The sequence below is a fragment of the Acipenser ruthenus genome, chromosome 20, assembly GCF_902713425.1.
Source record: "Acipenser ruthenus chromosome 20, fAciRut3.2 maternal haplotype, whole genome shotgun sequence".
Classification (NCBI taxonomy): domain Eukaryota; kingdom Metazoa; phylum Chordata; class Actinopteri; order Acipenseriformes; family Acipenseridae; genus Acipenser; species Acipenser ruthenus.
Window position 1 is genome coordinate 14,842,937 of NC_081208.1, and position 24,172 is coordinate 14,867,108.

Sequence of the window (24,172 nt, forward strand, 5' to 3'; positions counted from 1 at the left end):
ATTCAAAATACCATTAATTGCACGAAAACATAACAAAAATAAATTTAACAAAAGGAGATACAGAACACAATACTATGAAACTAAATATGTATGGTTGAATAAATAAGTAAAACACACACACATCTATCTAGCTATATAGATAGATAGATAGATAGATAGATAGATATACACACACACACACACACACACACACACACACACACAGTATTTGTATTGGAAACTGATAAACAGATTATTATTTTTTTTATTACTGACGCCATTTCCGGAGGCACATTTTTGTGTGTTTGTTTCACAAACGCTTTTCTTTTCTAAAAATAATAACACCAACACGCACTCGTTTAAGATCCAGAAGCATGCATGTGTTTTAAAATGTGAAAAAATGAAATCAGCATTTGACTAATTCAATTTATTTGTCTCTCTCGTCTTCCATTGTGACCCAACTTCCGGTTTTGCTGCTGTGGACGGTCTGTGAAGGGAAATCAAGAAAGAAAGGAAAAAAACAAAACAGCAAGAGAAAGAAAGAAAGCGATTCAGAATAACCGTTCAAGGGAGGTTACACACCGCAGGAAACACCATTTACAGTGATATAGCAACATTATATTGGTGTTTTTTGTTTATTTATTTATTTTTTTTAAGAAAAGCTAGCTAGACAAGGTGTGTTTTTAAAGGCATACCCGAACAGAGGATGTTCCGCTATTTACGCGACATGGATGAAAACCCTTATATGTTGTGAGTATAATTATAATGAATATCTTTATAAATGTAGCGCACATTAAAACACAGAAAATGGATGATAACTACTTAGTGGTATTGCTGTTGTGAAGCGAGGTACCTCCTGCTTTGGAATTATTTATGTGAAAAAACAAATAATGTGCTTCGTGTGCATTTTTTGTATTGATAGTATATAGATATGATTCATTTTCATGTGTGATATTGTGTATATATTATTGTATGCAAATATATATATATATATATATATATATATATATATATATATATATAAACTTTCAATTTGTGAAATACATGGAGGTGAGTTTATTTGAGTTTCATTTTGTGTGGCTAAATGCAGATGCATGGTTTTTGTCAGTACTGTAATTGGCTAATGTGGTATCATTCTAATTAGCAGTAAGTGGAAATATGACTCCTATTGCACAACCGTTGGATCCATTCCTAGTTTCACTGTAAGTTTAATAAGACTCACCTGCGCTTGTTAAATCTATATGCGGGGTATAGTAAAACCTGGAATTTGTGAAACTGCTATGCAATTGGAGTCTTATTTCCAGGCAGGTGTCGAATAGTATTAAGTTTATAGTGGATACAATGTGCAGTGTATGCTTGTAGAAAAATACACGTTTAGGAAAAAAAAATATATTATATACATTTTGAGATTCTTTACCTGTTGAAAACAGCTGCTAAATAATAAAAACGATGCTTTCATCCTGTAATTCCCATTCATGTAGCCGATATGATACAACACGTTCCACCCAGACACTTGCATATTTTGTTTACAAACCAGCAGCAAAGCCAAAGGCCAGCAGGTCTGTAATTTTGTGTAATAGGATCTAGCTACATAAATACAGTTGCCTTTCCCATTGCAGAAAAACACAGTCGTTACAGGGTTACAACTGTCATCCTATGTACTTTTTGCAGCTAGTGTAGCGATGCACGTTAGGATGTGCAGTAACATGTTGCCAGTGTGATCTCATACATGAATCGACATTCTGCCTCCTGTTGAAACAGCCTCTGCTCACTGTGCAAGAACATCAAGCTGACACGCTGAAGTTTTTTTGCCTATGTGTTCTGCCTGTGCAATCTTAGTTTAGTTTCTTGCATGGTTCAGTGTGTGATTACAAGCATGTTTCCAGCACCACTCACTAGTGCTGCAGGAACCCATTATTTGATTATTCGGAGCATGCTCTCCACAGCCGAGGGTAATTGGTGCAGATTGGGTTAATTTACCATTTCAAGTGAAGAAACAGTTGCTTGGGTTTGTGTGGATCGGTGTTCTCCACAGTCTAAGAAAAGCTGCAATCACCACAAACCAAGCTACTGTTTCTTCACTTGTTGCACTTGGAATGGTAAATTAGCCCAGTCAACTGCAAAGACCCTCCAATGATTTTCAGCACCTGATTTCTGTGGTAAGCTCATCCCAATATCCGATAATGAGTTTGTGCAGCTCTACGATGCACCCCCTCCAGAACCAGGACTGGGGCTGCAGAGCAGAGTGTAAATATACTGATAAACATTCAAACCTTTTGTATTGTATGTTTGCTGTTTAAACTGTCAATGAAAAAGTAGGCTATAGTATTCAGTCTTATTTTATGACACATGTATGTATTTAAAATGTCCCTTTTAATTTTCACCCACAGTATTCAGTTGCTGTACTTCACAATGTGTGAAGAGGCTATAAATTATGAAAAATAACCCATTTAAAAACTAATGCCAGATCCCGAGACAGGGCTCTTTCAGGCTTAATAAAAACAAGCTGTCACTGGGGTTACACCAGTTCAGCTTAATAGAAACCAGAGCTGTCACTGGGGTTGCACCAAGTCCCTTATTCTGCAAGACTGTGAGACAGGTTTTCATACAACTTTAACCAGAGTCACTGAAAATGCTCATTGTTATAAGATGTGTTCATGTTTGACTTTGTCCTGATTAACCCATTTGGATTGCTTTACTCTCTGCTGACCCCGGCTGCTCAGATTGCTTCAGTTCAGACCCGGTGAGCCGCTGATCAGCACTGCTGGTGTGATTGGGCCAGTCTGTGTCAGTTCAGACCCGATGAGCCGCTGATCAGCACTGCTGGTGTGATTGGGCCAGTCTGTGTCAGTTCAGACCCGATGAGCCGCTGATCAGCACTGCTGGTGTGATTGGGCCAGTCTGTGTCAGTTCAGACCCGATGAGCCGCTGATCAGCACTGCTGGTGTGATTGGGCCAGTCTGTGTCAGTTCAGACCCGATGAGCCGCTGATCAGCACTGCTGGTGTGATTGGGCCAGTCTGTGTCAGTTCAGACCCGATGAGCCGCTGATCAGCACTGCTGGTGTGATTGGGCCAGTCTGTGTCAGTTCAGACCCGATGAGCCGCTGATCAGCACTGCTGGTGTGATTGGGCCAGTCTGTGTCAGTTCAGACCCGATGAGCCGCTGATCAGCACTGCTGGTGTGATTGGGCCAGTCTGTGTCAGTTCAGACCCGATGAGCCGCTGATCAGCACTGCTGGTGTGATTGGGCCAGTCTGTGGCAGTAAATAGTCAACATGCTTCATACACTATTATTATTAATATTACAATGCTGCCTCTCAGTAATTAAGCAGTGATATCAATTAGGCAAACGTTTATGCATTAATTAATTTCAATTTAGGGGCACATTTAAAAATCTGTCCTTTCTCAAATTGTTACTGAATTATGGGCAGGTGTGAGTGAGGTAGTCCCTGAATTATGGGCAGGTGTGAGTGAGGTAGTCCCTGAATTATGGGCAGGTGTGAGTGAGGTAGTCCCTGAATTATGGGCAGGTGTGAGTGAGGTAGTCCCTGAATTATGGGCAGGTGTGAGTGAGGTTGTCCCTGAATTATGGGCAGGTGTGAGTGAGGTTGTCCCTGAATTATGGGCAGGTGTGAGTGAGGTAGTTACTGAATTATGGGCAGGTGTGAGTGAGGTAGTTACTGAATTATGGGCAGGTGTGAGTGAGGTAGTTACTGAATTATGGGCAGGTGTGAGTGAGGTAGTTACTGAATTATGGGCAGGTGTGAGTGAGGTAGTTACTGAATTATGCGCCGTCGCACTTTGTTGACTAACTTTCACAAGTTATTATAAATATGAACCTTAATCGAGACTCCAACATCTCGAGGTAAAATCATTTTGAGGGCATTCTTGCACATCATTAACATTTGCGTCTGTCTTGCAGCTGAATCTGTGATTTCCCTGTGTAAAAATGCACGTCACATTCATGCAGGGTGGGCGATTCTGCCTCTATGGAGATTGCTGCCCGGTGCTGCTCATAAATAAAATCACAATAGTCATACTTTAAAGGTTTTTGTTTTATTTGCCTTTTAAAAAAACAACCATTTCAGAAATATCATCATCTCAAGCATTTTGAAACTGGTAATCAAATGTAATGTAATCAAAAATATTAATTTTGAGTCAAATACACATTTAAGTGTATAATATAGTAATTTTAGGTATACCATGTACATTTTTATTTTTTGGAAAGTTGAGTTAATTCATGGCAGCTGCACCAACGAAGAAAAAAAAGATGCAGTGTTTCAGTAAAAGACAGAGAGCAAAAAATCTGAGTTTTGCTGTCATTCCATTGATCATGTACGAGTCAGTACCATTAAAGATCATATTGCCAGTCATAAACACGTAGAGAACAAGATAGCAAATAAGACGTCAGCAATGGCACAGCACTGCATTCTTCTGTGCTGAAAAACGAAGGTAGTGTACTGCACTCAGGCGGGCTTTCCCGAAGTAAGTAAGCCAAATCAATTACATTATTATTTGTTTATTTAGCAGACGACTTTATCCAAGGCGACTTACTGAGACTAGGGTGTGTGAACTATGCATCAGCTGGAGAGTCACTTATAATTACATCTCACCCGAAAGACGGAGCACAAGGAGGTTAAGTGACTTGCACAAGGTCACACAATGAGTCAGTGGCTGAGGTGGGATTTGAACCGGGAACCTGCTGGTTACAAGCCCCTTTCTTTAACCACTGGACCACATAGCCTCCTATGTGGTCCAGTGGTACATGTGGTACATGTTTAATTATTATTTAGTTTATTTCTTTCCATGATATCTGCCTTTTAATAAAGCTATAATCAGCAAATGTAAACCTTGGCTGTTTCTTAATTACATAATATTATGTGACAATGAAGAAACGCACTCAAAGCTATTCTTCTAGCTATCCATTCTTTAAAGATAATTGATTGCTTTACTGTGTAAGGATGCAGTCACTACACTACACACGGTTTGTTGCATAAAGACATTCTGTCCGGAGACACACCTCATGTTAAATTTTACAAGTAAGGCAGAATTAGCAAACAAACAATTGAGGGAATTAATTATGCGTTTACATTAAAAAGCCCACAATTTAAATTACAATCGGGTGATACAGAGCAGTGAACCTGTTTAGAGCAACGAGGCAGTCAACAGTACGCCTTTCTTCACTGTTTCAAATTTTATCCTGGTTATTGTAATGCCAGTAAAACACTAAACTTAATTTGTGGAGTAATGTAAATAGGATTACTCTCACATGCCATTGCTGGACTGTTAGAAAACTGTTTCATTATTTTGTATTGTTATTATAATGCCAACAATAAGCTAAACAGGTCTTTTCAAAACACCTTCATTTGTAGACTTAACTACTGTGTTAGTGGAAGACTGTAAATATGATTCTCAACTGCTGGACATATATGTTTTCTGAACTGTTGTAATGCAATTCTTAGGTTTGCCTTCTTATTTTAATGCCAGCAATGAGCCAAATGATGTCTATAAACATTATGACAGGTGTGAAGTGTCTTCAGGTGCTTTACTTACTATTACAGCAACAAGAGTCTTATTAAGAAACTCTTGGCTTTAATAAAAGTAAAAAAATAAAATGGTGGTAATATTTATTAATTTACTTATTTTAACTGTCAACATTATATTTATGTTCAAATACCATGTTTAATTGTTAATACATTGATAAAAAGTGGGGAAAAAAATGGAATTGGCCTTTTTTGAAAAACGGAATTTGCTATTCCCAAAAATGGAAAATGAGTAGCCCTAAAGATGGATACAATTGAAGCCAGTGCATACACCAGTGTTTTATACAGTAGAATATTGTTTCAGAATTGTATAATGATAACACTATGTAACACAATTTTTGTTCCTCGGTAGTAAGTGTTATTTCCTAATTGCTTATGCCTCAAAAGTATAGAAAATGGCTATTATTCCCAACAAACTTTGCTTTTGTGACCAGGACAGTGATATTTTGAAATTTACCTATTTCCAATGAGGGTGAATTTGTGTCTCTTCGTTCCCATAAAGTCAGAAAAAAACAACATATGAATCCAAATTAACATGTATTTATACTAAAGTAATACAAAAATGACTACAAAAGATTTAGAAGTGAGTAGTTTTTCGAGATTTACAATTATATTGTAAATCACTTTCACGAATCAGCCCCCAAATGTAGTCTCCCATCATGTTCTCGTTATACTGTCCTTGGTAGCGGCGTTCAAAGTCCAGTATATCCTGGTGGAAGCGCTCGCCTTGCTCCTCCGAGCACGCTCTCATGTTCTTGAATTTATCAAGATGCGCATCAAGGATATGGACTTTGAGGGACATCCTACAGCCCATTGTGCCGTAGTTCTTCACCAGAGTCTCAACCAGCTCCACATAGTTTTCGGCCTTGTGATTGCCCAGGAAGCCCCGAACCACTGCGACAAAGCTGTTCCAAGCCGCTTTCTCCTTACTAGTGAGCTTCTTGGAGAATTCATTGCACTCCAAGATCTTCTTTATCTGTGGTCCGACGAAGACACCGTCTTTGACCTTTGCCTTGACAGCTTAGGGAAGAAGTCTTGAAGGTACTTGAAGGCTGCCGACTCCTTATCTAGAGCTCTGACAAATTGTTTCATAAGGCCCAATTTGATGTGCAGTGGTGGCATCAGCACCTTCTGGGGGTCCACCAGTGGCTCCCACTTGATGTTGTTCCTCCCCACAGAGAACTCGGTCCGCTTGGAAGGGTCCACCATGCAGAAGTAGCAGTTGCTTGAGTGGTCAGTGGGTTCCCTCCAAATTCTTGGGATAGCAAACTTCATGGCTCTCTTTTCCCCTCTGTACCATCCTACAAAAATACATTTATTTCACCCATGACTAACGTGTAAGAGATTCTCGCAACATTTTTCATATATGATATATTTTTTCAATAACATTGAAAATTGTAAAACATTTTAAAATTAAAAACTTTTACAATTTTAAAAATTAGCACATTTTATAACATAAAATTCTGAGCAACAATTGTCCATCTTACCTTCCAGAGTTTTTTTGCAGTGCTCGCAGGTGAAATGAGGTGCCCAGGGTTTGTCTTGATCCCCGACAGGCATGCCGAAATATGCCTTGTAGGCCTCACACATCTTAGCAGATGCTTCCCCTGAGTACTTTTTCGCTCTTGTCTTGATAAATTGGCCGCAGACATAGCAAAATGCGTCTGCCGGATGCTTGCATCCTCTTGATGCCATCTCAGAAAAATGCAAATATGTATCCACTTAGGCAGCTGGAACTAAACTGAACTGGTGGGCTTAAGGCCCCTGTATTTATACTATTATTTATATTACTGGAAAGTTCTAGAAGTTACTCCAAGTTTACTCAGCACTGAATGTTCTGGAAAATAGGTAAATTTCAAAATATCACTGTCCTGGTCACAAAAGCAAAGTTTGTGGGGAATAATAGCCATTTTCTATACTTTTGAGGCATAAGCAATTAGGAAATAACACTTACTACCCAGAAACCAAAAAAAAAAAAAAAATTTGTTACACAGTGTACCCTTTCTCAGTCAAAACAGCAAGTCTCTCAGTATCTAAAAAGCTTAGAGGGAATGCTGGGTGTGAGTGAGGTAGTTGCTGAGTTATGGGCAGGTGTGAGTGAGGTAGTCCCTGAATTATGGGCAGGTATTCTAACTGAGGTAGTTTAACTTGTGCAAGTTTCTCTTCAGTTGGTAAGATGTATAATTTCACCTTATTTTAACTATGCTGACATTATTTTCCATTCTGCACCATTTTGTGCTGTTGTCGTGGCACAATTAATGCATTGCAATCCATGCATTGAAGAAAAATGAGATATCAAGTCACAAGCCAATGCATTTAGAAGAATTACTCTGTCAACTCTTTCAACACTGCAGATCTGTATAGAGGTCTATAGGAAAGAGAACTCCACTCAACACTGCAGAGCTGTATAGCGGTCTATAGGAAAGAGAACGTAATCTCATTTTGATTGATACGAACATGAGTAATTATTCCTGGTTTACTTACCAAATGCAGTAAGACCCAGGCAGTGTGTGTGTTTCTGTGTGTGTCTGTGTGTCTCTGTTAACCCCCTCTCTCTCTCTCTCTCTGACTCTTGCAGGGATCCCTTTGCGACGCACAGGCAGCAGATGAGAAGCATGTTTGGGGCGTTCGGGTTTGACCCATTCCTGGGGATCACGGATGGAAGGACTGTGAGCGCTCCGATCCAGCCAGCCAGGAGACCCCAAATCCAGGTACGAGAATGCCCATGATTACCCCAGAGGGGAGAGGAGGGGTGGGGCCAGCATTCATTCAGAACAGAAATAAGTCTTCCATTACTGGTTTTACTGGGAGTTTAAAGTTGCAGTTGCAGAGTTTGTACCTGCAGAAACTGTGCGTAGCAAATGTAAAGCTGTGGATTATCTGGGTGAAACTCAAACAAAAGAAGACCTGGATCTTTTGGAAAATGAAATTTGTAGATGGCTTCAGGAAACTGCATTACTGCTGGTCAAACTCACTTTACTTCTGTGTTTTTGTTTTAGGCTGGAGCTCTATCACCTTTTGGAATGATGGGAATGGTAAGTATGTTGTTTTTATTATTATTGTAAACCTCACCGGTAATCTCATCCAATCAGAGTGGCCATTATGCCAGAGGCAGATGCCCTAGCTAACAAGCTATCCAGTCCATATATTAACTAAAGATGTTTTTATAAAATAGATATGCTTCTACAAAAAAAAACATTTTGGTTCAAAATAGCAAGAATCCACTCCACAGCATCCATGCCCTGAAGATCCCTGCCCTTGTCTTTGCTGTCTACGTGGTCAGTTATCGAGCAGGGAGCGGCCGCTGTGTCGGACATTAACGCTCAGTGATCATTAGGGCTGTTCAGAGGTTCGTTCACTAGCCAGGAATTCAAAGGTAGTTCTGAACATTTGAAGGTTCGTCAGGCAGCATTCACGCAATGTCAGATGATTTTTTTTTTTTCTCTGTTAACAGAACCTGTTTGACAATGTGTGAATACTATAAATCACACATTAAATGTCATTGCACACGTTTATCTTTTTATTTGTATAATGGCTATTGCTTAAACAAAAGTTGTTGTATTAAAATCCACTACCAGATTGTTATACATAGCACCTCTTTATCAATGATGCCACCGCCATGCATTGAACTGGGGGAGTAACTATAGTGGCAGTATTGCTTCAATAAAATATGCACTGAATACTTAGTGTACAAGATGTAAGAGAAGTGTTGTGATAGAATAAGTATGAAATGTAAAATATACGCTGACACTAATCATTTTTATTTCGGAACTTGAGCACTGAGTAGGTTAAAGCACCGCACCTTTAAAAAAGTAAACAAACCACAATTAAATGGTCACAGCACAGAGGTGGGCACGTGTCAGAAACGGGTTTCAGAAAGAGACAGAAAATGATCATGATTGCTGTGTCCTGTGTTTCCTTGTATGTTTGCAGGGCGGGGGTGGCGGGTTCATGGACATGTTTGGGATGATGAGCAGCATGATGGAAAACATGGTAAGAAACAATGATACTGTTAAACAAATTACAAGAATCGCTCAATCACCTTTCAACACTGATGAGCTGTATAGATGTCTATAGGTAGGGCCCTACCAAATTCACAGTCCATTTTTGTAAATTTTACGGTTATAACATTTAAAAACACTTGAATTTCATGGTCTTTGCTATTTAAATCTTGAATTTCACTGTCTCGGCTATTTAAATCTTGAATTTCACGGTGGTTTAACAAAGCATGAGCAGGTATTTAAAAACAGCAAAATATAAACATTTCAAGCCCTGATGTTAACAAGAGCAGGTGACTGACTGTGTTACTTCCTGAAGTCAGGTTGAATGTGAGTACGGAGCATCCTACAGCTGTTTCTTAATTCATTCCCTGTCTCTGCAGTGTCTTTGTCTTTTGATGGCTCTAGTCTGGTCAAAATGGCGCTGGATCATTGCTCGATGCATGCGATCCAATTAAACATTGCAGGTGGTACAATATAGTTTGCCACATCACCATGTAGAATTTGGCTTCCAAATTATTTTGCACGATCCGCTGCAGTAATTATTATAGAATATTTGGATTTCACTCACCTAACGGTACCTGTTGAGATCTCTAGGATACTAAACCCACCCCGGCTGCCCGTATCTACCAATCAGAGAGCAGAGCCCCAAGTGGTTATTGACTACTGTCAAGTGTCAATCAATAAATCATGTCCAGTTCATGATGTGCTTTCTTTTTTAAATTGAAACAAGCTAGTAATCACATCAGGAACCTTTAACAGTATCCTTAACTTAATTGGAGTTTAGTACTGGGTAAAAGTACACAAAACAGACCAGATTTCACTGTGAAGACTGGATTTTACAGTCTGTGTCATGTTTTTCACGGTCGTGAAATAGGTAGGGCCTTATCTATAGGAAAGAGTACTCAACACTGCTAAGCTATATAGAGGTCTATAGGAGAGAGAACTCCACTCAACACTGCAGAACTGTATAGAGGTCTATAGGAAAGAGAACTCTACTCAACACTGCAGAGGGCTGTAGTAGTACAGGAGAGATCACTCCACTTAATCTATTTTTAACACACACCAGTATTCGCAGATTATGGATGATGTAATCATGTGTTTAACAAAATTTCTCAAGGTTTTTAACCTTGGCTCTAATCTCTTTTATCTTCCTCGAAGTACCACCTCCCCACAGCAGATAGCAGTGTAAGTATTTGTTTTATATTTCTATAACTCTGATGGTCAGTTATTAAAGGAGTGGAAACCCAGGCTATACAACAATGCTTCCATGTCATTAGCATAGCGGCTTCCTTACCAGCCCCACTGTGACTGCGTCTCCCTGGGCAGAGCTGTAGATTATCCAGAGAACCACTTCTAACTGTGATGGAACGTGGTATGGACCAGGGTCGGGTCAATTCCTGGTTTTCAATTTCAGTCCCTTTTTAAAATCAATTCCCAATTCCAATTCCCATTCCCTTTAAATCAATTGCAACACATCACTAATCAAAATTGCAATCGGCCATATTCTTTTCAAAGAGCTTCTCACAGTGGCTCAAAGAAATTGGCTTCGAATGAAAGCAGCTGAAGAATCGCAGCAATTATGTCTCTAAAATGTCAACCAATTCCCATTCCTTCGAAGGAATGGAAATTGTAATTGGGAATTGAGAATTGATTTTAAAAAGGCATTGGAAAGTTAATTGAAAAACAGGAATTGACCCCAACTCTGGTAGGGTCAAGTGAGAGGATTGGATTCTGGGGGCAGATGAAGGCATTCGTCTGTCGCAGTTTACCATGAGCATACAGTGGTGCTCTTTTTCTTGTTTCTGAGAGAGAAGACTTTTCCGTTTCTGCATACGTTTTTTACTGAAGTCATTCTCTGTGTCTTCAGTGATGAAATTAGTTTTTGTTCACATCCTTACATCGCTGAGTTAGGTGGTCCACACCCCGAATGAACTCTCATGGCCCCCTTTTAAAAGGCATGTGCACACTGCTCATTGCAGCACTGCATTTACTGAGAAACACTTTTCTAGTCAGAACGTTTGTCATTGAAGTTTCTAGAGTCCTGCCTGACACTCCCAGTGCTAATGCATTTTTTTTTATTCAAACTTCAGCTTTCTGTGTTCTAAACCAGGGGTTCTCAACCGGGGGTCTGTAGCCCCCTAGGGGGCCTTGAGGAGGTTTCAAGGGGTCCTCCAAAAATAAACCAGAGAATGTGTGTGTTATTTTCCCTGCATGCTTATGACACGCTGAAACCTATTAGCTTCAGCATGTGCAGAAATTAACACAGAGGAAAAATCGTTGGAAACATACACAATAAATACCAGATGTAGATACATTTTTTCTTTGACCATCAGCATCAAAACAACAAAACCCACAGAATGATGATACAGAACTTCCTTCAAATTCAACTGTAAGGGCTGAGGGACAGCAAGGAGGTGGTGTTCTTAACCCTGCAAAATGAAGGAAATACGAAGACAGCCACTTGAATTTCGGTTTTATTTGTACTGGAAGTGGAGATATACCTCAACCGCAGTGTGTACTTTGTGCACAAGTACTGTCCAATGAATGTCCAATGAAAGCCCTCCAGATTACAGATATTTAATTACCAAGCATGAAATATATTAAAACAAGCAATTCATTCATTTGAGCGAAAGGCTAAGGAACTGCTTGGTACTAAAGCCGTAATGAAATCCACTACTGCGGATAAAAAGGTTGTAGTGTCATCATACATAGTGGCGCAGAAAATTGCTATAGCAAAATCATCACATACGATTGCTGAGGAGTTAGTAAAGCTGTGTGTCATTGAAATTGTAAAGGAAATGTTTGGCAAGCAAAAGGCCAAGGAACTGGCAAAAATACCAATGTGAATTGACACTGTCAAATGACGGATCACTTTTTTTTCAGAAGACATAGTTTCGCAGTGCATTGATTGGCTGAGTGACACTGATTTTGCTATACAACTCTGAATCTACAGACATTTCTAAAATGTCCCATCTACTCGCCTATGTTCGGTATGTGCAGAATTTAGGAAGACTTTTTGTTTTGCAAGGAGCTCAAGACAGCATTCAAAAGGAAACTACAACTCTGGAAAGTTTGTGTCTGTGGAGGGACTACTGATATGTTTGAGCTCTTACGTTCTTTCAGGAACGAAATGTTGACACAATCAAACTGCAGCTGACAGCGCGTCTGTCTGGTCTACTCAGCAGTGTGGAGTGGTGGTTAGGGCTCTGGACTCTTGACCGGAAGGTCGTGGGTTCAATCCCCGGTGGGGACACTGCTGCTGTACCCTTGAGCAAAGTACTTTACCTAGATTGCTCCAGTAAAAAAACCCAACTGTATAAATGGGTAATTGTATGTAAAAATAATGTGATATCTTGTAACAATTGTAAGTTGCCCTGGATAAGGGCGTCAGGTGATAAATAATAATAATAATAATAATAATAATAATAATAACAATACTCAACAAATGTAATACTTACTTTCCTGAACTCACTTGTGGGCTACAAACCCTGTTACTGAGAATATTGAAGCTGATCTGCCACCCTCTGTCCCATCAAAGCTGCTAGAAGAGCTCTTTGACATTTCATCAGACAGCTTCCTCAGAACCAAGTTCAGTGAAATACTGCTGGAGACATTTTGGTGTGAGTGCTCCGATGAATACAGCACTGCTTCTTCTGCAGCACTGAAAGTGTTGGTCCCATTCAGTACAACATACTTATGCAAAACCGGATTTTCAGCCATGACGTTGATGAAAACAAAGCACCGAGCCAGGATGAACATTGACCATGACGTGTGTGTGCTTGGCAAAGATACCGCCACATCTTCACAGAATTGTTGCTCAGCACCAGCAACAAGTTTCACATTGAGGAAGTGTGTGTGTATATATATATATATATATATATATATATAATCACAGCCTGAAACATTTCCAAAGGGGGGCCCTGCAAAAAAAGTTTGAGAACCATGCTGTAGAGGATTACAAATTAAACAATGCTATGGCTGATGCAGCATTTTTATAAACAAAACAATAAAAAAAGACACTGTCCTGTGCACTCATTGCAATGAAAACAAGTTTGATAGCACACGGTAGTAAAAGTTTAATACTGGACTAATACTTGGTGTTAACACTTCCAGCATAACGTAGTTTCTAATGGGCTTTTTTTCTATTCAGGAGTTTAAAATGACAGGAGTGTAGCCTACTGTGCTTTATTCAATAACATTGTAAAAGTGAAATAGTTTATTTTCATGTTTCTAAATTAGAAAACTATATTCCCTTGCTATGTGCTGAAATAAACACGTAATTCATGTTGCCATCAAAATGAAAAATTATAATAGATGTGCCCAAAACAGCATCGTACTATATTGTATTCTAGCGACATCTCATAAATATTACTTCCTAAGACTCTTCCTTGCTTGACTCCGCTCGTCCTCTGTTCAGAAACACGGTCGGTTGCTTCTTTCTAGGTGTTGAAGTAAAGCAGTGGTGCTGTGATGTTTTTTTTATTTTGCCTTTACAGACGCTGCACTGAACATGTGATTCTTCTCCAAGCGCTGCAGATACATTGCCATGTGCATCCGCCATATTAGAATGCATGTATTAATGTGCAGAGTACTCGAGTACCAAAAAGATCATTAGTATATTAAAATAATCGCGAGTACTTGATTAATTATCCCAGCACTAATATATATATATACATATATATATATATATATATATATATATATATATATATATATATATATATATATATATATATATATATACAGACATGCTCAAATTTGTTGGTACCCCTCCACAAAAAACGAAGAATGCACAATTTTCTCTGAAATAACTTGAAAATGACAAAAGTAATTGGCATCCACCATTGTTTATTCCATATTTAATAGAAATCACTTTGCTTTTGATTTTTTATTCAACATAATATTGTAAATAATAAAACAAATGAAAATGGCATGGACAAAAATGATGGGACCGCTAACCTAATATTTTGTTGCACAACCTTTAGAGGCAATCACTGCAATCAAACGTTTTCTGTAGCTCTCAATGAGACTTCTGCACCTGTTAACAGGTAGGCTACTCTTCCTGAGCAAACTGCTCCAGCTGTCTCAGGTTTGATGGGTGCCTTCTCTAGACTGCAAGTTTCAGCTCTTTCCATAGATGTTCGATAGGATTCAGATCAGGACTCATAGAAGGCCACTTCAGAATAGTCCAATGTTTTGTTCTTATCCATTCTTGGGTGCTTTTAGCTGTGTGTTTTGGGTCATTATCCTGTTGGAGGACCCATGACCTGCGACTGAGACAGAGCTTTCTGACACTGTGCAGTACGTTTCGCTCCAGAATGCCTTGATAGTCTTGGGATTTCATTGTGCCCTGCACAGATTCAAGGCACCCTGTGCCAGGTGCAGCAAAGCAGCCCCAAACATAACCAAGCCTCCTTCATGTTTCACTGTTGGTATGGTGTTCTTTTCTTTGAAAGCTTCATTTTTTCGTCTGTGAACATAGAGCTGATGTGACTTGCCAAAAAGCTCCAGTTTTGACTCATCTGTCCAAAGGACATTCTCCCAGAAGGATTGTGGCTTGTCAATATGCATTTTAGCAAATTCCAGTCTGGCTTTTTTATGTTTTTCTTTCAAAAGTGGAGTCCTCCTGGGTCTTCTTCCATGGAGCCCACTTTCGCTCAAAAAGCGACGGATGGTGCGATCAGAAACTGACGTACCTTCATCTTGGAGTTCAACTTGTATCTCTTTGGCAGTTATCCTTGATTCTTTTTCTACTATTCGCACTATCCTTCTGTCCAATCTGGGGTCGATTTTCCTCTTGCGGCCGCGCCCCAGGAGGTTGGCTACAGTTCCATGGACCTTAAATTTCTTAATAATATTTGCAACTGTTGTCACAGGAGCATCAAGCTGCTTGGAGATGGTCTTGTAGCCTTTACCTTTACCATGCTTGTCTATTATTTTCTTTCTGATCTCCTCAGACAACTCTCTCCTTTGCTTTCTCTGGTCCATGTTCAGTGTGGTGCACACAATGATACCAAACAGCACAATGACTACTTTTCTCCATTTAAATAGGCTGAATGACTGATTACAAGATTGGAGACGTGTGATACTAACTAAAGAAACTAATTAGTTTGAAATATCACTATAATCCAGTTATTTATTATCTTTTCTAAGGGGTACCAACAAATGTGCCCAGGCCATTTTAGAATATCTTTGTAGAATAAGCAATAATTCATCTCTTTTCACAGCTTCTTTGCTTTATTCTATGTCATACCAAAGTCATGCAAGTATACATGATAAAATAGCTTTTAATTTCATCACTTTTCAGGAGGAATGAAGCATTATTTCACTGAGCTGTAAGGGTACCAACAAATTTGAGCACGTCTGTGTATATATATATATATATATATAATATATATATACCGAGCATCAAAATAAACTCATCACTATTATAACACATTTATTAAAAAAAAGAAAATAAGGTATATAAATGATGGACATTGACCTAAATGTTTTTGCTTTCTTTTTAATCACTCGATCATTCATCCTTGACCATGACACGCTTGAGTGACTATGACAAGCATATGCACTTAATCACCGAATTAGTGAGACAGTTGATTGGACACTGGATATGGAGTGATTTCAGCTGTTGAATTGCAAGCTTGAATAAAAGCAATAAAGAAAATCACAGAAAAAAACCAATATGCCACTTCTGTCAAGAGAGCAGCGCCTTCCTACAATCAGCATGTTGGAGGCATGACTAGGGCAGCGTACTGTAGCTCGCCGTCTTGGGTGCTCACAGCCAGCAATTTCAAACCTGGCGAGACGGTATAACCAGACACACTCTGTCTGACTGGCCACAAACTGGGAGACCAAGAGTCACAACAACACAGACCATTTTGCAGCATCTTCGTGATCTCAGTTGTTAATCAGCACAATAAAAAGTCACTGCACCAGCTCTAAAACAGAGTTTGTCATTTTTTGATCACATCTAGTGAATTTTATCCAAATAAGTTTCTTTTGATGCTCAAATATGTGAGAAGTTTCTTTTTGATGCTCAGTGTGTGTATATATATATATATATATATATATATATATATATATATATATATATATATTAGTGGGTCGTGGAGTTATTATAAGGGGGCCTTCGGAAGCAAAAAGGTTGAGAACCCCTGTTCTAAACTGTCTTTGTTTGTTTCACAGCATTACCACATCCCAACAGCAGATGGCAGTGTAAGTATAGCCGTGACTTGAACTAGATGTCCGTTTCTGTTTAATTTCGTACAGAGGCAGCAGCTCCAAATGACTTTTTACCATAGTGTGTGTTTTTTTTTTTTTTTTTTTTTTAACTTGCTCCATACTGTTTTTATATCATGCTGACATGTGTAACACAGGCTAGATCAGCCAAATTCATTATGGAAGGAAGAGCCAGGGCCGTCTAGTGCACAGCTTCTGAGTATTGCCTGCAGTGCAAAAGCAAGCTTTATTCAAAGTAGATGTGCACTACATGGCACGACCTCTTCCTACTATCTAGACTGATAAACTTGCAGTGAAAACCAGAGCAGGTACACAGAGGGTCCTCGTACACGCACATTAGGCTGAAACGGCGTGCAGGGATGTTGTAATGCTTTAGGTAAGAGTGAATGAATGCATGGTACAGGTTTAAAATATTCATATCCCAGTGCAATCTGCAATGTCTGTAGGAGGCTAGGCTTGTGTGACAAATGTTTGATGAGGACTGGTGCAAAATGAAGGCAGTTACCATGTTCAACCCGTAAAAAAATATCATTTGAATTAAGGACATACCAAGGGGCTGATTTGATCAATCTAAACCCCACCTGGATCAGCCACAGCTGGATTGTATTGGAACATTTTACAGCCTCGGTTATTGTGGCATTTGCCCCCAAGTCAGTGGTCGATGCAATCCAGGGTCACTCCCAAGTGCTGTGAAAAGCTCTCGTCCAGCCTGTGTTTGTCAGGGTCTGGGCTGACGAAATCAGTCTCTGCTGAGGACGTTCTAATGGTCTCTTTCGTGTGTGTCTGCGTTTCCCGTGCTGTCTGTGTTTCAGGAGAGGATGGCTGGCTCTCCGAACTGCCAAACCTTCTCCTCCTCGACGATGATCTCCTACTCCAGCAGTGGCAGCGGAGCGCCCAAAGTGTACCAGCAGACCTCCGAGATCAGATCGGCACCCGGGGGGGTCAGTGCTGTGTGTGTGTGTGTGTGTGTGTGTGTGTGTGTGCGGGCGTGCGGGCGTGCCAGCAGAGATCCAAGATCCGATTGGCACCCAGGGGGGTCAGTGCTGTGTGTGTGTGTGTGTGTGTGTGTGTGTGTGTGTGTGTGTGTGCGGGCGTGCGGGCGTGCCAGCAGAGATCCAAGATCCGATTGGCACCCAGGGGGGGTCAGTGCTGTGTGCGTGTGCGTGCGTGTGTGTACACAGTAAGAATACAGAGAGGAGACTATCTGAGCACTGTGAGCCAGGCCAGATAGACAGAGCTCCACTTTCTACTGCGAGAGAGAGAGAGAGAACGAGAGAGAGAGAACGAGAGAGAGAGAACGAGAGAGAGAGAACGAGAGAGAGAGAACGAGAGAGAGAGAACGAGAGAGAGAGAACGAGAGAGAGAGAACGAGAGAGAGAGAACGAGAACGAGAGAGAGAGAGAGAACGAGAGAGAGAGAGAGAACGAGAGAGAGAGAACGAGAGAGAGAGAACGAGAGAGAGAGAACGAGAGAGAGAGAACGAGAGAGAGAGAACGAGAGAGAGAACTGTGAGTCAGGCCAGATAGAGACAGAGCTCCACTTTCTACTGCACTGCCCCAAATACATGCTGGTCAGGGACACATTCATTCCCAAATTCACAAGTCGCATAAGTGACTTCACCCACCTCACAGAAAAATTTACAATAGTTTTAGGAGAGGTGGGGACAACATCTAGACTAGCTACAGAATTTGTGATTGCCTGCCATAGTTTACTGGTTAAAGAAAAATTCTTGTAACCAGGAGGTCCCCGGTTCAAATCCCACCTCAGCCACTGACTCCATTGTGTGACCCTGAGCAAGTCACTTAACCTCCTTGTGCTCCGTCTTTCAGGTGAGACGTAATTGTAAGTGACTCTGCAGCTGATGGTAGTTCACACACCCTAGTCTCCTTGGATAAAAGCATCTGCTAAATAAACAAACAAACAAACAAACGAGACAAAAGTAACCGGCACTGAAAATATGTTCATACATTTTGTCTGTTTGTTGTTTGTGTGTTTTCATACATTGTAATTGCTTTGGCAAAAGCTTTTTGAATTGAATTGAATTGAATTGAATTGAATTGAGAGAGCTCTGTGTACCAGCAGACCTCCCAGATCCGATCAGCACCCAGGGGGTCAGTGCTGTGTGGCTGAGGCTGGCTGTGTGAGCCTGTGTGTTTGACCTCTGAGATCTGATTGACACGGGGGTGGGGGGGGGTCAGTACACTGTCTGTCTGTCTATCTGAGCTCGATCTGCATTTCCAGCCTCGGTATACTGTGTACCTTTATACGTTGCTGTGCTTTGACAGTAAGTTTTATATTCTGTTTTGTGATGTAAGTTTTGCACTTATCTTGGATTACTTGCAGGTTGTGATTCATTATGATTCTTTACTTGGTTACTTTTAATGTTTTTCACAACATTTAGTTTTTTACATTGTTGTCATCTCTTCTCTCTTCTCTATGCCACATTGTCACCTCTTTTTTCTCTTCCACGTTGTCATCTCTTCTCTCCTCTCTCTGCCACGTTGTCACCTCTTCTCTCTCCCCTCCCTGTTCAGATCCGCGAGACCCGGCAGACGATGCGAGACTCGGAGAGTGGTCTGGAGCGCATGTCCATCGGGCACCACATCCGAGAGAGGGGCCACGTGATGGAGCGATCAAGGAACAGGAAGACTGGGGACCGAGAAGAGAGGCAGGACTTCATTAACCTGGAGGAGAGTGAGTGAGGCGAGGAGAGAGGAGGAGGGGTAGTGAATGAGAGAGAACAGGAGGGACAGCAGAAGGGGGGAGGGGGACAGGGGAAACCTCATTAATGAGGGAAGGTTACTTTGTGCTGCTTTTATACTTTGGGGGGGGGGGTGGAGGAAGAAGCCGTCCCTCATTTTCCTGTCTGTGTCTCAGGTGAAGCAGCTGCATTTGATGAAGAGTGGAGGGGTGCAGCCTCGCGCTACCCCCCCCCTGGGGCCCGCTCCCTGGACTACCAGCGGGAGCGCAGTGCGGGGGGAGGGGGGCGCCTGGCCCTCACTGCCCCCCCTAGCCGGCAGGAGGATGACAGACAGCCCTCCTCCCGCCGCTACGACTGGTGAGACGTGCAGCACACACAACCCTACGGTGAGCACACTCTTCCTGTCACACTTCCTGTGTGCATATCCAGAGTGTCACTTGTTTAGTTGTGATGAAACTGGGTCAGGACATTCTTTAGCACAAGCATATTCAAAATTGAAGTACAAGAGAAAGAAATAACTAGAAAAGGGGAGATGAGACTCTTTGCTGGGGTGCCAGTGATAATGCTGCTAGAGAGTGAAAAGGTTTAAAGAAACCTTGCTCAGCACTCCTGTGATGGCGTGTGTGTTCCATCATGTCTTTTTATTTGCAGGTACACAGAATTGAGCCCTTTCCTCCCTCCTCTGACAGTGTTGAGAGTGAATTTGCCGAAGACTAAGCGATCAGATGCTGCATTGTTGATTGGAAACCATTTATCTGATACACAAATCAGTCTGCAGTCACCAACTCCATTTATTATTGTTATTAATAGTACTAAAATATTATTGCTTCTACTATTACATTTATATTTTGTGTGCCTTTTTTTTTTTACTGTATTTTCAGACAGCCTTTTCAAAGAAAAGTCTAATCTGTCTTTCTCCAGGATTCAACGGGTCATATTGTCTCACTTTTGCTCAGATTTCATTTCTTGCTTGTTTATTATTCATGTTCTGTATGATCTCTGTTTCTGCTCAGGTCATTCTTTTCCAAATTTACTAACAATTCCAGCATTGTGGGGAAGCATATAGGCATTGGACAGGCTTTAGTGTGCAGCGCAACACTGAAATACTTCCCCTGACTTCCGCCGCAGCCCTGGGGAGTCTTTTCAGAAGCATTTTGCTGGAATAGTTAGTAAGCCTGGCTATTAACTATCTGAGCAAAAACAGCAACAGAGAATCATAGAGAACAGACCAAGCCCACACAGCATGATATTACAGGGATTTTCTTAACATAAAGACATGAATTTCATGAAAGATTTAACAGTTTTGTTAGTTTGTCTGCCACCTTGACAACCTTTTTTTTGTTGTTAAAAGTTAGGGATTATTTTAGTTTAATTTTTTGCATTGAAATGTTTTTTCTTTTTTTTTTTTTTTTGCTGCCTAACTATGTGTATATTTCTATATACATACATGTATATACACCGTGAGAGAGGATGCAGATTGGGTCTCAGTGAGCTGTCAGTCTCTCCTGCACCAGTGAGGGGGTCTGAGCACACAGGCCTTTACTCACCAGGGGAGGAAACAAGTCTGATCCATCACTAAGACCCATGCTGGATGGACTCTGTTTAGACACCAGCACACTTTGTTTAATATTTTGATGAGTTGTGTTTTAAAGGGCAGAGGAGTTGTATAGAAATGCTTGAGAGGCATCAGCTGCAAAGTGACTGAGTTGTGAAAGCTGAGAGTGAACCTGTACAAGGAGCTCCAGCACTGCAAGGGACTGTCTCATTGAGAACATAGACATCACAGTGGACCGCAGTAAAAATCCCTTTTATTTTGGTTTTATTTACACAAATTTCTTTTGTTTAAAAATTATTATACTTTTTGGCCCGCTCATGACATAAAAAATAGCACATTTGAAATACTATTATCATTACAGACCTGTGTCAACAACTGCTAACTTTTTCTGTAAAAAGAACTACAGCTCCCATCACCCCTCGCATCTACTGTTGCTGCATGCTGGGCATTGCTGTATTTCTGCCGTAAAATATTTGACTGGTGGGTGACAAAATCATGGTTTTCTGATACAAGCACTTCAAATTGTAATATCAAAAGCATAAATCGCCCAGCATACAGTATGTTTAATTTAGCTCTGATCTTACACTCTACCAATGATTTATTATTATTGTTGTTATTATTATTGTTACTACTATTATGGCCAGCAACAAAACATAGTTATTAATATTGCATAACAATGATATGGTTAATATTAATTGTTATTGTTCTAATATATTCGGTAGGTCCTTTTCTTTATTTTCTCCTCCCAGTGATTGATTGAAACAGCCCTGCGTTCTCTGCTGAAATCCTGGTTACTGAAACTCCTTGCGCCTGCACTGCGATACTTGATTGAGAGATGCACTGTCCTCGTAGTTGCTTCACTGTGCTCGGAGACACGGAGTGGAGCAGACCACCATTCGGGCTAGTGTAACTCGTGAGAGAGGGGAAGGAATTCATCGCTTCTTTAAGGTGTTATGTAACCAAGATTTGAGCTTTAGGATCGGCTGGAATTCTTTGAATGAATAAGACATTTGAGTCTGGTTTCCTCTACAGAAGTTGTGTGGTGTTGTAAAGAACTGTGCCATTTGTTAGCAGTTTAAGAAAAGTAGCGAAATGTAACATTTTGTAAAAGCATTACTTTTTTTTTTTTTTTGGAATGGCTATTTTATAATTTGTAGATTTCAAGTGGTCAATTTGTATTTTTTTGTATAATTTTGGGGGGGAGCAGGGTGGGTTGTTTATTTAGGGGGGGGGCTGAGGGGAGGAGTCTTTATTTAATTAGAAAGTGATGGAATAGGGCTTATGTTATGAGAACCGGAAGCAGTTGGAATTTATTAGTCTGTGTTGAAATAATAAAATATAATAAAAACAAACTGTAGAAAATTCTGTGATGCACACAAACCTTGTAATAAATACAATTTGAGAATGGTGTCTGGTTTTTCCTTGTCTGCTCGTTCCTTGTGTTTGATCAAAGTGATTTCACTGAAGAGGTACTTTATATCTTCTCCATTTCTTACCTGTTAAATACCCTGTTATGCTTGTTCTGTGTGATTGTATATTGCTGTAGCTGCTCAAATCATTGTCAAGGCTTGCTGCGCTTCCAGGAATAAACTGCTTCTGAAAATTGGGAAGGGGAATCATATTCATATTACTCTATGCAATTAAGCCCACAACTAAAGCATCATGCACTGAAACTAATGTAACAATCATGGGGTTTCATGTGGGCTATTTACACGTGAAATGGCGATGCTCGTGTGTTTGGGAGAGTTACTGCTTACTAAACGTCTGTAACTGAGTTGCTGCTTACTAAATGTCTGTAACTGAATTCCCTTGCTTTTGATCCCAGCTGTCCAAAGACAACGTGTGTCCGGCCTCCACTCAAAATCACTGGAGCGAGGAGGAAACCCGGGCATTAATAAGTATAGTTAGTGACTTGGATGTGTTGAGCCAGCTCGATCGCCCGAAACAGTGCAACAAGCATGTGTACCAACAAGTGGGTGATGCCCTCTCAGAAAAAGGAATAGAGCGCACAGTCCCACAAGCTAGGGACACATTTAAAAAAGTTTAAACTTTACAGTGCATTAGTAAGACCTCATCTAGAATATTGTGTTCAGTTTTGGTCACCTCGTTACAAAAAGAATATTGCTGCTCTAGAAAGAGTGCAAGGAAGAGCAACCAGAATTATCCCAGGTTTAAAAGGCATGTCGTATGCAGGAAGGCTAAAAGAATTGAATCTGTTCACTCTTTAACAAAGAACACTACGTGGTGATCTGATTCAAGCATTCAAAATTCGAAAAGGTATTGACAATGTCAACCCAGGGGACTTTTTTGATCTGAAAAAAGAAACAAGGACCAGGGGTCACAAATGGAGATTAGATAAAGGGGCATTCAGAACAGAAAATAGGAGGCACTTTTTTACACAGAGAATTGTGAGGGTCTGGAACCAACTCCCCAGTAATGTTGAAGCTGACACCCTGGGATCCTTCAAGAAGCTGCTTGATGAGATTCTGGGATCAATAAGCTACTAACAACCAAACAAGCAAGATGGGCCGAATGACCTCTCGTTTGTAAACATTCTTATGTTCTTATTAAACAGTCCTACCTGCAGGAACGAGCAAGGAGGGGCTGTTTGGGAAAAGCAGGACGGTCCCGCAGAGCAATGCTTTTTGCTTCAGTTACATCTGGCATAGCTATGTATGTGTTGCAGTGCCTCTGAACAAGGGCGTTGACAAAGTAAGTAACCCTAACCCTGTACTCAGCTGAGGATACCAGCCTATACAGAGCAATGGCCACTCTTTTTTTACAGTGGCACAGGAGGCTGTACGTAATTCCTTTTTGGCTGCATATCTTCCTTTACCAGTTCTACTATAATGCTGAATGTTGCCTTGGTGACGTGAAAGGACTCTATCCATTGCAGATCTGTGAAAGAGTGATGCAGCACAACCTCTTCCTACCAGCAAGATGGACGAGTATGTGTCCAAACCGTCCTTTAACTAGCCATTGCTATTAGATAACAAGGCATAAGGAGTTGCTGGTAGAGGATATTTGGAGGTACAATCTCCTGAAACAAAGGCAAAACATCCACTGTTCCCAGTCCAGACAGCCTTGGGAGCATGCATGGAAGATGTGTGGCACAGAGCTTTAGAATCGTATGTCTCCGCCGGTTTTCATCCA

The 24,172-nt window shown here is 40.6% G+C and overlaps 1 protein-coding gene across 2 annotated transcripts; it reads left to right on the forward strand.

Annotated features, from left to right (window-relative positions):
* Nucleotides 1-197: 197 nt before the first annotated feature.
* mlf2 (myeloid leukemia factor 2) lies at nucleotides 198-22,424 on the forward strand. 2 transcript variants are annotated; one of them, XM_034042060.3, is made up of 10 exons: nucleotides 198-729; nucleotides 8,102-8,234; nucleotides 8,523-8,558; nucleotides 9,457-9,516; nucleotides 10,683-10,709; nucleotides 16,710-16,739; nucleotides 17,576-17,704; nucleotides 19,298-19,457; nucleotides 19,641-19,850; nucleotides 20,116-22,424. In XM_034042060.3, the coding sequence occupies exons 1-9, from the start codon at nucleotides 686-688 to the stop codon at nucleotides 19,823-19,825; spliced, it is 804 nt and encodes a 267-aa protein (XP_033897951.1). In that variant the 5' UTR covers nucleotides 198-685; the 3' UTR covers nucleotides 19,826-19,850; nucleotides 20,116-22,424. The 2 variants fall into 2 exon arrangements, with proteins under 2 accessions (XP_033897951.1, XP_033897952.1); XM_034042061.3 differs by lacking the exon at nucleotides 10,683-10,709.
* The last annotated feature ends 1,748 nt before the right edge of the window (nucleotides 22,425-24,172 follow it).